Source organism: Neolamprologus brichardi, chromosome 4 (assembly GCF_056152115.1).
Source record: "Neolamprologus brichardi isolate AB-2024 chromosome 4, ASM5615211v1, whole genome shotgun sequence".
Taxonomy (NCBI): domain Eukaryota; kingdom Metazoa; phylum Chordata; class Actinopteri; order Cichliformes; family Cichlidae; genus Neolamprologus; species Neolamprologus brichardi.
The window spans coordinates 21,348,111-21,361,969 of record NC_142107.1 but is presented as its reverse complement, the minus strand read 5'-3'; the positions used below and the strand labels follow the sequence as shown (position 1 = coordinate 21,361,969).

Below are 13,859 nucleotides of genomic sequence, written 5' to 3'. Positions count from 1 at the left end.
AGGAGGCTCTGGCTAATTGGGTCAGATTGCGGAGAACGGAGCATTACGCCTGAAATTAGAAACACATGCAGCTATACCTCAGTGTGTACGTGTGTGGTAGCAATGGCAGTGCAGTTTTCATTAGAGAGGGTTTTTTTAGGGGTGAGCAGGAGGTGGAATGCGGCGGGTGTGAGGCGAGTGATGGAAGAAACACGGAAAAGGATTGAAAATGTCAGGAAATCAGGTGAAGACACTAAAATAAGGTTCAAAGTGAGTGAAGATGCAAGAGGAGATGACGGAGGACTGACACCAGGTACCTTGGGGAGGCTGAGGATGTGTAATTGAGGCCTGACTTGGTGGCTCTGTTGTGGACAGACAGACTCAGAGCCTCGCCCTGACAGCTCGGCTCAGCTATTTGCAATAATTGCTATAATAGCTACCTTCCAATTTCGCTCGGATCCGAGTTTCAAACGCAGGAGGACGTCCAGCGCAGAGGCAACAAGCCGATGCCTGACGACGCTGCCTGTGGGAAAGATTCATCACAGGGGCCGATGGGAGTAAGAGCGACATCTGGAAACTTCAAAATTAGAACCAGTTGAAGATCCAAAAGGTGGATCACGTGTGGAGTCAAATTCAATCGCTCCTCTGAAGGGAGAGACTCTGTACAAGGCAGCGCTGTGCTATAAAAGAAATCTGTTTGTTTTTTGTTTTTTACAAGGCTTTAATAAAAGACCGGAAACCTGTTTCAGTCGTGATAATGTCGTTCGCTGAAAATAGAAAACCACTGTACAGCATTGAATTTGCCTGCTAAATAGTGCAGCTTAACTTTAAAGGGTTTTGATGACTTAAGGATTAAGGAAAGCTTTTAATGTGACGTCTTAGAGCGGTAGTATGAAGCAAAACTTGTTCTGTGAATGAATGCCTGAGATAAACCTCTGGGTCTCCTCGGCTGCGAAACGGTCACAGTTACATTTGCATGTCTTAAATATGCACGCGAAAGCCCGAGAAAAACGCATCCCTGCCTTTTCAGTCATCGCCTTTCTCTGACGGTGATCCCCATCCACACCGAGCTAACAACTTTCTCTTGCTCCGTTTCTCTCAACCACTCAAGCTCTCGCTGATGCACCCTGAGGTGGAAATATCTAAGTGCACGCAGGGCAAGTTCAGACAGGGAAGGCGATAGAGAGAATGGTGGGAGGGTTGAACGGATTTCGAGCGACTGACAGTAAATGCCAAAGGGTAGGAATGCCGCAAAGGAGACACCAGCGAGTGTGTACGTATGTGCGTGCAAGTGTTTGTGTTTGATTGGCAAAGACGATCCCGAAAATTCTCAGAAGATTCGCTGCTTCTACTGTACGCTGGATGCGGATAAGACAAACAAAGCGCGTGCGCGTGAAGCCATGTGCGCTTGTGCAATCACTCAGTGAGTACACGTATATCAACGCCGCCTTCCATCTGATGCTCCTGTGTTAAATGTCTCCGACTCGGAGTGAAGACTGCACTTTAGTCTCTATACAAGAGTGACCCGTTTTAGCGGCCTGAAAACCCTCTTTTCACGATCCCCCCTTCTCTTTCTGTGTCTCCTCTCCAGGTCCCTATCTCTCCCATCCCCGAACTCTTTCATGAGCAGTCTCTCAGGGGCAGGGTTGTAACACAAGCCTGCGCTCTTTTGTCTCCATTCTTTTCCTTATCCTTTCATCTTTTTAAACATTCAGGGGGAAAGGGGTTTGGTGAGATGGAAACCACTACTTGGTAAAGGAAAGAAAGAGATAGCATGTGAGAGAGCAAGAGAGAGTGGGAGGTAGGATGAAGAGGGGAGGCAGAGTAGACCCCCCCTCCCCATTCCTCTCACTGCTCATCCGCCAATTTATGGCTCTCCTTTTCAACAAGGCCATTCAAGGTGGGGAGGCTCAGTGGACGCGCTGTTCTCGCAGGTCAATAGCAATGAACCCTCGTCTGGTCTGTATAGGGGTGACTTATCTGCGCCGAGGACCCGCTGAACTGTCTGTCAGCCTGGGCGTCCTCTATAGACCTCCATTGTGACTCCTACGGGCCTTGACCGACTTTCCCCCCGAAGACCAGTGAGCGGACAGAGCGGCCAGTCAACAACTCTTATTTTCATCTTTCCAGCTTTAACAGTACATCCAAACTACCTGCATTGCAGCATTAGCGAAGATCAAAGCAGCAAATATCTGCACGACTGAATGGAAGTCGAAACCATGTGAAAACACGAACTCGATCTGCATCAAATAACACATAATAACACACTTAATGAGAAATATGCGAATTAATACAGAGTGTGCCAAAACTACGTCACATTGAAATATATATTACATCCTTTGGTTGCGCTCCAAAAAACAGACACCTGCTACTTTGCCTGTAGCGTCAATAAATATTTTCACTATTTCTAAGCAAGTATCTTTCAAATGCACTTTACGGTTAGACATAAATGTATCACTGTTGAAAACCTGCAAACATACAGAAGAACATCCTGCAAAAAAACTTGCTTTCAGCCAGTGTAACATTTCTTATCAAATAAATGGAGATTAGCTGCTTGTTCTTTTTCATTCGTGCAAACAAGTGGGGATAAATCGAGAGAAAAGAATTTGAAAGATTTTGGGGGGTTTTGATGCAACCTTCACAAAGATAAGGCTGGTGAATACCTCGTGAAGATAAGCTGATGAAATTTAAATGAGAATTATTTCTCCTTTCGTGCATGGTAATAAGAGGAGGGAAAACAAACATGAAATATAGACAAGGTGCAAGCAGTTACACACAACTGATCAATTTATTTGATGTCCTGAAGAAGTGAAGCACGTGCAGGAAACGCAGCAATGTTTTTAATGGGTTGTGGCACATGGATTTGTCCACTATGTGCGCATGAATGGTTTTAGTCTCTATGTTGTGCAGCTGGAAGGCAGCTCCATAAATCACTTCAACCTAAGAAAAAAAAGTGTAAAAAAGTGTGATGCCTTGATTGTGATGTCATGCAATCGTCACTGAATTCCTGTTATGAAGGCTCAAGCTGAGTGATTTAGCAGTCCCCATGCTGGTGTTTTGAAACAAGACTTGAAAAGCAAGTGATGGACTGACTGTAAAAGTAGTAGTAGTACACTGCATGCTCATTGGCTGATCATTTGTGATTGACAGGTCATTAGCTAATGACAATATGATGGATTGTCACCCCTTCTAATAATGACTATAATTCACAAAAACAGCTTTAGTATTACCTGGAACTAATGATGGAGCCCTTAAGACTATCAGGAATTTGGAACATATGACATCATGCACACATTGCTTGGATGTGATACAACCACTATTGGTAAGGGAAAAATATATAGGGCTTCTGGACATCACTAGGTGAAGTGGATTACACCAGAAACCTCATTGTCTCAATCGCCCGAAGTTTGCATGGAACGCACCATCTTCTCTGCAAACACTCGCTAACTATTAGCTGAATGGCAGTAAAACTTGAAAAAAATGGAAATGGATGATGTACTGCTTCAAAGCTGCATCAGTTTGCTATCAACAACAAGGAGGTTTTCGGTGCAGTACCCTCTTTGTAACCAGCGTCAGTTGGTGAAAACCTTATTGCAAGTGCAACTGCGCAAACTGGTTGGGGAGTACACATTTTTGCATGGTGGGTCCATGGGTCCATGTTGTCATGCACAGAGACCTTCCCCATACAATGTCACACCTCCAAAATCTGGTTAGAGGTCACGTAACTGCAAAAAATAGATAACCTTTTTGCACCTCATACGTTTTCCATGAAAAATTGAAGCCAAGTTTAAGTCACTTCGGTGCCTTAAACCTTTCAGACAGAAGCCATGGCCTTCCTAGACACAAGGCTAGTTTGCCAGAGTAATTCAAGGGTCTCCATACTAATCACCACCTCAGATAAGGAGGCCCAACAATCTAAACACGAACATGATGAATTATAGCCTCAGTGCACAGTATTTTCTTAATCATCTTGTCAGAGTATACAGTATCTTTCTGTTGTAATTTTGGCCTGTTTACTGTTTCCTAGGATTTGATGTGCATGCCAACATCGAAATTAACCTGTAAGCACTCACATCTCTACGTGTCTTGCAAACATGCCAAAAAATCTGGCACAAGCAAAGAGGAAGCAATCTGAGAGCGGACTTAGATTTGGCATTAAAACACAGAGTTACATCTTCAGGTTTGATTGTGCCAAACGGGGTTATGTTGCAGCCTCACACACTTGCTAACGACAACCGTGCAGCTACGGCTGATTTGTAATAAATTGCAGTTGATGCCCCATAATGAACTCACCGAACTTGGACCTGTGCCCGTATTACTGGCATTACTGGCTGTTTTCCTTCGAAGTGTGAGGCGGGGATCAAAAACAGGAGGGGTGACGGTTAAGATCATCTCATGGCCACGCTTGTTAATTCCAAGCTAGCAAAGATATGTGACTTTGTTTTTGGGCTAATTATTGTTTTCTCTTTTAAGTGTCTGTTTAGGAGCGGTTGTTTAATACATCTGCTTTCACAGATGTTAGTCGCCGAATGCTCCAGAACTCTTATCCATATTCTACTAAAGGATCCTGAGGGGGGGGGAGTTCGCTCAGTCTTTGCGCTTCCACCAAGAAACTCAGTAATCTCAACTGAGTCGAGCTAGCAGTAAGCCAATAACAGGGCCATTCTAAAGAGACTGCGTGCTTTTTAAAAAATAAAAGCCCTGTCTTTCCGTCAGCGTTCGATGGAAATTCAAATTCCTCAATTGATGTTTTATTTTGAAAATGTTAACCGGAAGTTTTGATTGTAGTTAATGCTAGCTTTGTTGAACGCGTTTCAGGCGGAGTTCGGAGTTCTTAAAACGTTTGGGTCGCTTCTTCAGCGCTCCACTTCGTCGCTCACTTATTTGAACTGACATATTTTTTCTCTGGGGCTCCTTGGAGCAGTAACAAGTTATGGAATATCCACATTTTCAGGCGGGTCAACATTTGTAATAGTTTTGTGGGTTTATTGCATACAGTATTTCTCTTGAGTGGAAGCGCTCCCGGGACAGGAGAGTTTTCTGGTGTGTAACTACTTTCCTTTCCTTTTTTTTTTCTCTCCCCTCATTGGATTTTGGGTGCACTCGTGCGATGTCACGGACTATTAAAAAAGGAGAAAGACATGTTTGTGAATAGCGTTTGTGGTTAGCGTGTAAAAGCGATTTGGGGTTTATTTTTTAAACCAGTTGAGCAACAGCGACAGGACTATAATCAATGTGGTGTCAGCTGGAAGGACGCGGGGTCCGGATCTCACCTAAACGGTATGCCTTTAAATCACACACGTACACTCAAAATAATGTTTAAATATTCTGCAGCGCAGCTCAATCGAAATACAGACACGTTTGTTCATTTATTTATGCAATCAGTCAGTTACAGATACAGGGGCGGTTCCATGATTTTGTAAATTGAGTGGCATAGTGGGGACCAAGGCAGTGGGGCCCCGCTGGAAAACATATTATATTATAATATTTAATGAGAAATAAATACAAAGTAGAAAACTGGTGCAGAAAACACGGATTTCCAAGCTCAAGTGCCCCCATACAGATGTAGTAGACAAGTGTGAATGTGAATAACATTTTTGCAAAGTGAAGAAACAAGTTAAAAAGTCATAACCCTGCTTAAATATTAGTAAAAAAAACTTGTAGGTTCAACATATGCTGAAAGTACTTACAGTAAAAGAACATGCAGAATTATGCAGAATCAAAATATATGCATTATACTAGATCATGCATCATAACTGAATCTATATAGCTATAATAGTTAATATTTATTAATATGATTATATTTTGGAATATATAACAAAAAATGTAAGCTTTAAAATTATTGTTATGGAGTTTAAAGCACATTATTTTGCATACAAATTATAGTGGAGTAGAATCAGAAAGTTTCTATTAATACTTATTTAGTAACGTACTTGAGTAAATAGACTTGCTAAGTTAGATTGGAAGATGGAAGCTTATCAGTGCCCTGGTTCAAAGGCACTGGTGAGGTCCTATCACTTTGAGGATAACAACTATAAAGTTATTTAAGTCAGGCTACAATAAGTTTAATAATTTTATATTTATTTATTTTTCCGAGCTCTCTTTTTAATTACATTCATGTATAAACAGGCACAAACTGATCATTATAGTTTAATTTTTTATTTGATTCATGCTTTCTTTTTTAAAGCTCAGCATTTCTCACTTGATTGAGAAGATCAAGACGCTCTACGTGTTTTCCTTGGCAGCCTGACACTTGTAGGGTTTTTCACATGTTGTTTTCCTTGGCAGTCACTCAGGTGAGGTGAATGCTACCGAGTCACAACACAAACCTGCTGGTAGATCACACAAGTTGCCATTTTAACATACCTGCAGCTGATCTCTTAACTCCGCGCTGTCAACAGATAAGGGGCTGAATAGGCTCCGTGGGTGGTTTTTGCAGGTGAAAGTGCAAGTTTGAGTGTAATATAAATTATTTCATTACAGATTTTAAGGGTTTTTTTACGCTTTTAAACAGAAGAAGACGCATGGCTTGCTTGCACCTCATTAGAAGTGTTTCCCAGTGTGAACCAGAGAGATCTACAAGTTATATGAGAGAGGTGTCACTGACAGAGCTAAGGTTAGAGAGGAGGGGGCTCGATCCTGCAGGGTGAGCATGGTACGAAACAATCACAGAGCTGGAATTAATGGGCTGTTTGCACAGCGGGACCGCAAGGCACTGTAAATGGGTGTAAAGGCTTTTATTTTTAACCTCGAAAGAGGGGGCGAAGCAGAGGGAGGACAAACATTTACCTGCATGTTTTTTCCATCTCACATAGTGTCACAGCCACTCCTGCTGTCAGTGTTTCTAATAGATGCTTTCGAGACCGTTTAGTCAGGCCCAACCTGTGATTAAAATCTGGTGAAAGATGCAATCTGACGTGTAAAATGTTTTCACGGGGAAGCTTCCCTCCGAGATCTTCCACCCCCATCGAGGGGGAGTTACAGAACTTCAAAGAGGCAGGATTAGTTCAGGAGAGAATGCAGTCCTAACACTGAATGCATTTTCCCGCTGTCAGATGGATGTGCCTGACATTAGCCACACATGTGGAAGTTGTAAACAGGCTGAATAGCACAGTAGCCATTGCCAGGTGTGGATCTGCTTTACGGCATGTGTTTCCTGGGGTGGGTCTCAAGAGAGAGCCAGAGGCACACTGTGCCATAATTCCCCCTGATTCCTTCTTCCCTTTAACACCGGCAGGAGTCTGAACAATTTTCCAGGTGTCAGATTTACTCAGAAAAAACGCTTATGTTTATATTCTGTGTTTAAAGTTTTTCTATTGTTAATGTTGAGCAAGAGTTTTGAGTGACGGCATGTGAAGAATGTGGATTGATGCGTGTGTTTCACGCTAACTTAAAGTGGCTCGATAATACAGAAAAACGTACGACAATTTATCATCCATTAACAGGAAGTTAGTGTCGACTGTATTGTAATTTTTCAAGTGATTCATGAAAACTTCATCAGCTTCTTAAATTTACAAAATAATAAATGTCAATTATGTGTATTTCAAAGTGTCCATAAAAAAGACAGAATCTGTGTTCAGCTAAAAGCGCTGTTTAATGTAAGAACCAGATTAATCTGATAAAAATGAGTTAAAAAATACATAGAAAGAGATATAAAGTAAAATACTGAAGTGTCAGAGCGAGGAGAAACATTGCATTTTCAGAGTGGTTAGGAAAGTGAAATAGGACAGTTTCAACCTGTCACTTAAAAATCCCTGACGTATGCTCATATCTGCTGGGAATGTTGTATTGCAGAGGTTGGGAACAAGTTGTATCTTCCACCTTGTTTTGACTGCTTTTCTGAAGCTTAAATAAATGCACAGCCAATGCGATTGCAGAGAAAAGAAAGCCAGTATGTGAGCTATCAAGGACTTATATTAATCAGCGCTAAGAAATGGAGTTCTTGGAGGTCTCTCCGTTAGTGTCCTCATAGTTTAGTCTGTTTATTCACGGATTTTTGCTCGATGAGGTGGTTCCATCTGTTTGTTTAGGCTGTATATCCTGTGGTTTCTTCCTGTGCTGCTCATTCTGAAGACTTTCAGGCTACGGTGATTAGGATTAACATAAGAGTGCGGCCTCGAGTAGGGTTTTACTTACTAGGTGAGGTTTTTGAATTAGACGGCCTGGGGTATTTGTGCATACTCGTTTGTGGAGAGGGGGTGGAGGTTGCGAGGGCTTGAGTTTGGTCCAGACGGTGGAAGAACTTTGTGTCTAGCCTTGCAGGGAGAGCAAATGATGCATGTCATTGTGGCAAATGGAGCATGGTGATGAAGTGCGACTCCTGCTGCTGCTGTTTTACAAAGAAACCACTTAGACGGTCGGCCTGCCTGCCCTCGGTGTGATGTCTGAGTGCTCCACAAAGGCCTTTAGGAAACCTGTAACTCCAGCTGATCACATATTCCACAGCTGTCCGGGATATTTGATCCTGTACTTCCCCTTCGTGTTAACGGTCAGATTTATCACTTTAATTGGTTTCCATCATACAAAACATTTGGCAGGCCTGGTACACAGATCAGTAAACTGAGCAAACATGTAGCTCTACACGCTGAGGTGTGATTTGGCGTCTTTGAGCGACAGCACCTTGGGTGACAGCATGAATGATGTCTCAACCAAACCTCGCTGCGTCTCGCCGGCAGCATTGTGTCCCGGGTGTGGCTCTATTGAGTTACAGGTCCTGTCACAGGAAGGATTTAGTTTTGTCACCACTCATTCACTCATTCACACACTCGCTGATAGCCACCGATGATCCACCCACCCAGTGGCTCTTACACACCCGTTAAGACAAACAATTCTAATATCAGCAAACAAACGAAGTCATAACATTCAGTTTTTGACACGTATTTTATGTTGCCGTGGTTTTTTAGAAGAAGAAGCATCCTTTGCCACAAAGGCGCCTCGCCAGCAAAGTTACGTCACTGACATTCCCATCATTCCGCCCGTTTTTACTCTTTCCAATTGACCTTTTCCCTGCTTTTAAACAAATAACTAAATCCTCACTTACCTCCCCCGTGTAGGCTCGTGAGTACTGCTCTCGCTGGACCTGCGGTATAGATTGGTGACTGGAATATTTTTACTGTTAGTCAGAGGGCAACCTCACATTGAGTCACATGTGAGTCATCTCACTTTTTATTTCATTCACATAATGTCAGAGTTGACAAAGCAATTCACCCTAAACGTCTTTTGCGTGTCAGGAATTGTTTACATTTGGCTTACACGAGGGAGTGTGCGGTCTGGTTGACTTTATTTATTTGTTTTAATGAATGAAACTTATACTAACAGTTTTGATTTTCAGGAAATTTGCTCATAATTCTTTAGATGGAAAAAAAGCTGTAAACTGTGCACATCTGATAGGTTGGCAATAAAGATTTTTGCCTTCAAATTAGTGGTCAGACAAACTATTGAAGTTTAGCTGGTGTTTAACTGTATCTCAGGTCCCACACCATAATTGTGAAAACTGTAATGTCTAAATCTGATTCAGGTCATGAGTGAATTGGAAATTTATCAGCGTAATGAAGGGATCAGGCCTGTCATAACAGGATATTTACACGTCTGTAATGTGTGTGTGTGTTACAGACAAGGTGTTGATACAATGCTACTCCCACTGACACCACAGTTCAGTTACACCAACATGGTACCCTAGCCCAGCGGTCTCCAACCTTTTTTGCGCCACGGACCGGTTTATGCCCGACAATATTTTCACGGACCGGCCTTTAAGGTGTCACGGAAAAATACAACAAAATAAAACGAGTACCGGTACTGAAAAAAAAGAAGAGTTATTCATAACACACGTGAAAAGACCAAGGAAAACAGAGTTAACGATAAAAACGATAACAAAATAACGCTGAAAACCGATAAAAACCCTGAAAACTATACATTTCACACCTGAGCCTCAACTCTCGCGGCCCGGTACCGGTCCGAGGCCCGGGGGTTAGGGACTGCTGCCCTAGCCTAAATAATAGTCATGTAATGCAGCAAGTATTGTATTATGATTCGTTTTATTGGTCTACATATATCAAACCTATTAAAATTATTTGACAGAAAACTGAATTTATTCAGATTTTTAGTGTCACTTATTCTCCAAAAATCTCTCTGTGCATAAAAATCCCTGAATTGTTATTGTGGGTGTCATATTGTAATAATATTGAGCTCTTCTAAGATTCTGTGACCAAGTAAAATGGGCAAACACAATAATCGTGAACTAAATAGTCAACAGTTAACTATGCGTTTTATAAAATGCTCAGTATGTACTTTTTATAACATAATATTGTGTATATGACCTAAAGGAGAATTTCAGCTTCTTATTTTTGCCACACAAAAAGCAGCACTAAAGCCTTTTGTAACTACAAGCTGCACAAAGTTTAGATAATACAGGTTGTGGCAGGCGGGACGTTTACAATAGCGATCACTCTATAATTGAAACTCTTCCAGGCCAGTGCAGCTGAATGCAGTACTGTATCCGTCATTAAATTTCCATCACCAGTTCACCCACAGCCCAGGTGTAAACAGGTAGAATACTTGCGGTTTATCTCAGCTGTATTGGTATGCTTTCTTATTATGTGTGTGTGTTTTGACAAGAAGGTATATTGTAAGTTAGAACATGTAGAAGAAAGTCCCAGATTCTTGAATTCTGAAGAAAAGTAGCAAGAAGAAGCAGAAGAGAAACAAATCGTGTCTTTAAAAGCTTTGGCTGCAAAGTTTCTGACACACATACGTGCCAGTCTGTCGGAGGTGAGCTCTTCAAAGTGTGCGCCGTTCATAGCTGAACTCCTCTTGCAGAAACAAAGATCGACCTCGCTGTACCTATTTTTCCACGAGTTCTGCCAAGATTTCAGAGCCATACCTCAGCAGTTAAAGCACCAGTCTCATAAAGCCGTAGGCCACCAGTAAAACCTCTCAATTTACACTTTAATTGTGGTGCTTGGTTTAACTGTATAAGCCACAATTTGCATTGTATAAAGTAACGTTGGCTCTCTCTCCTCTTGTGTCTGCTCTGTTTTAACCACCAGCTGATACGTCTTGGGAGTGATGCACTGGCTTCCCCTGGTTGCCATGGTGATTGCCTCGGCCCTGCCCTTCCCTCACAACCCCGTGTCCAAGATTGCTACTGCGACCGCCGAGCCTGGCTTCGACAAACGCAGAGAGCACCGGCATGACCCAGCCGCTCGCCTCGCAGCTGCCCCCGCGGACTACAGCTTCAATGGAAGTGCCTCGCAGACGGACTACAACATGACCGCTGCGCTCAGTCAACACAGCAACAGACAAAACCTCCAGAGCCGTAAGGATTATGCAAAACCGATACGCGAAGAGACATTCGAGGTGGAGAGTCGAGGAACCCACCAATCAAACAGCAACTCAGGCAGCAATGACAGAAGCAGCTTAGGTGTTCCCACAGAACGAGCTACACTCAGGGCCGAGGATGTTTCCCAGGATAGTTCTGTTCCCAAGGATTACAAACCTGGCAGCACCAGCAGGTATGAATACGCAGGCTTTGTGGACTTTTCCAAGAAACACAATCTTCAGGACGCTACTGATAGGCCATCGCAGGTTTCTGCATTGGAAAACCACGGGAGTCCTGCTACAACACATAAGGGTCAAAAAGGACCAAAACTGACTACAACTTCAGATCAGTTCAGAGATACACAAAAAATCGGGACAGCGAGCCAGAGGACCGTGGGAACTGGAAGAGGTTTTCCTGAAGAGAGTCTGACAATGGAGGGTGGTCTGGGTCTGGGAGGGCTGGATAACATCTTAAAGGGAGACGAGTTGTTTCTCGATGCTCATCCTCGGGTCCTGTTCTCATCCTCTCCATCACCTCCGGAGGACCCACCTCTTTTGCTCATGTTAGAGACTGGCATGCTGGAGGAGGACGGGGATTGGGAGGAGCAGGAGGACATGGACGAGCGCATCGAGGGTCACGGCGACCGCGCACTCGACAGGAGTACGACTTTGTCTTGGGCAGACTCCGCTAGATTAACCCGCGAGGACGTCCATCCTGTTAAAAGGGATAAACGCTCACATTTGACTGACAGATCAAAGGAGGGTATTAGGTCAAGGGAACAGTCGGTGTGCGAGGCAATAAGTGTGTGGGTTAACAAGACAGAAGCCACTGACTTCAAAGGAGAGAATGTCAGTGTCTTACAGGAAATCCAGACTCAGAGAGGACCTCTACAACAGTACTTCTATGAAACTAACTGCCACCATCCCAACAACGGGATCCAGTCAAAGGGTGCTGTTGCATCAGCGAAATCTCTCAAACCTCGAGGGATAGGTGTGGCTGGGGGCAGCTGCTTGGGAGTGGATAAAAAACAGTGGAACAGTGAGTGTAGAGTCAAGCAGTCGTACGTGCGAGCACTCACCAAAGATAATAGAAACCGAATCGGATGGAGGTGGATTCGAATCAACTCGTCCTGCGTCTGTGTGCTGCTGTCCAGAGCAAATCAGGCAACGGGGAGGGAGGTTTTGACAAGAAGGGGCAGGGGGAGGGCTTAAGGAACAGCACAAAGTGAAGTGACACAGAGCAGAGCAGCTCTGACATCCTTCTGTGTGCACTTTCTCTTCCTCGCGGTCTTTCCTAGAACACGAGGGAAGCTATCTCTTCTTAAATCCAGACCTTTTCAGATATCTCTTTTCCTTCCACTACAACTTTAAGTGACTTTTGCATTAAAGAAAAAACAAGAAGACCTCAACACTAGATCTTAGGGAAAATTGTCCTATAGAAATTTTACTTTAAGAAGTACTGTTTTTGTATGATTTATCTTTCATAATCTAAGTTATTTTTGATTAGTATGTAAGCATGTGTATGTCTTTGATATTAATATATTCCTATATATATATATATAAGTGTACAATATGACACCAGTATACCTTTATGTATGAAGCTATGTATATTTGTGTGTATTTATAGAAGAAGCCTTCACGGGCTCGTAGGTCTCTCCAGTGTCTGATGGTAATTCCAGCCTCTGGTCCGCTCGGGTTGTAAGAGGAAGGAGCGCCCCCTACTGAGGTTCCATTGTACTGCTCCAAACTCTCACCATATATTTTACCATGAAACGTTACAGTTATGGTTTAACTAAGACTACAGCGCGGGCACGTGCTAGCGTGATTTCAGCCAGGCAGAGGATTTTTTGTGGCAGGATGTATCTGTGCATGTGGGCCTCACATGTGGCTCATGATTGTAAAAGCATGTGGTTTGTAAATTATGTGACACTTAAACAAGCTGATTTACCATCTTTGCGTTTGTTCAGTTGTCCTGCCAAACATGGTAATAAAGGAACTTTGTACTCAGTATGCTCTGAACTTAACTAATGTACATACAAAGTACAGCTTTCGTTACTAGCTTTTTATTGTATTTTTTTGCTGCTGAAATCTGCTGGTAAGAGGAAACGTGCCAAACATGCTTAAAAGTTGTAAAGTCCTCATTTTACATGTACATACATACATGTAGTTGATTAAAGATAATTGTTTCAGGAAAAAGAGCAAGCCAAGACTACATACCTCCAAGGCTGAGGTGCACAACATGCACGAGTCCCTACACACACTAGGATATCTACACCTGGATATCGTTTATGTTTCTTGAGAACATCTAAACTGTGTCTCCCATTTTTTCTGATTTTATTTGCATATGTATTTGTGAAGATATGACAAGAAAATGTCAATTTTTATGCCTCATGAGGTGAAGAATGTGTCGAAAAACATTAGTGGATTTACTTTTTGGGTCAGCACTAACAACAAACCAATCAAATAAACTTACTGGCACTATTTAAAGATAATAAACATGTCAATTCTATCCACAAATTGAATAATCCATGCTTTCATGGAAGTCCAAATACTGGATAAAGTTT

The 13,859-nt window shown here is 42.7% G+C and overlaps 2 protein-coding genes across 2 annotated transcripts in view; one reads left to right on the top strand and one right to left on the bottom strand.

Moving 5' to 3' along the window:
* Positions 1-4,417, bottom strand: part of slc1a9 (solute carrier family 1 member 9) — a 33,867-nt gene extending 29,450 nt beyond the window's left edge. The window contains exon 1 of the mRNA XM_087840037.1: positions 4,273-4,417. The gene's annotated coding sequence lies outside the window, so the exon portion shown is untranslated. The remainder of the gene's footprint in view (positions 1-4,272) is intronic.
* Positions 4,418-4,795: 378 nt separating this feature from the next.
* ntf4 (neurotrophin 4) lies at positions 4,796-13,305 on the top strand. The gene is made up of 2 exons (XM_006803083.3): positions 4,796-5,259; positions 11,025-13,305. Exon 2 carries the CDS (start codon positions 11,044-11,046, stop codon positions 12,505-12,507), a length of 1,464 nt encoding a protein of 487 aa, XP_006803146.3. The 5' UTR covers positions 4,796-5,259; positions 11,025-11,043; the 3' UTR covers positions 12,508-13,305.
* Positions 13,306-13,859: the final 554 nt, after the last annotated feature.

Bases quoted from the DNA above. Each gene is read 5' to 3' on its own strand.
- ntf4 (XM_006803083.3), top strand. From the start codon at position 11,044: ATGCACTGGCTTCCCCTGGTTGCCATGGTGATTGCCTCGGCCCTGCCC.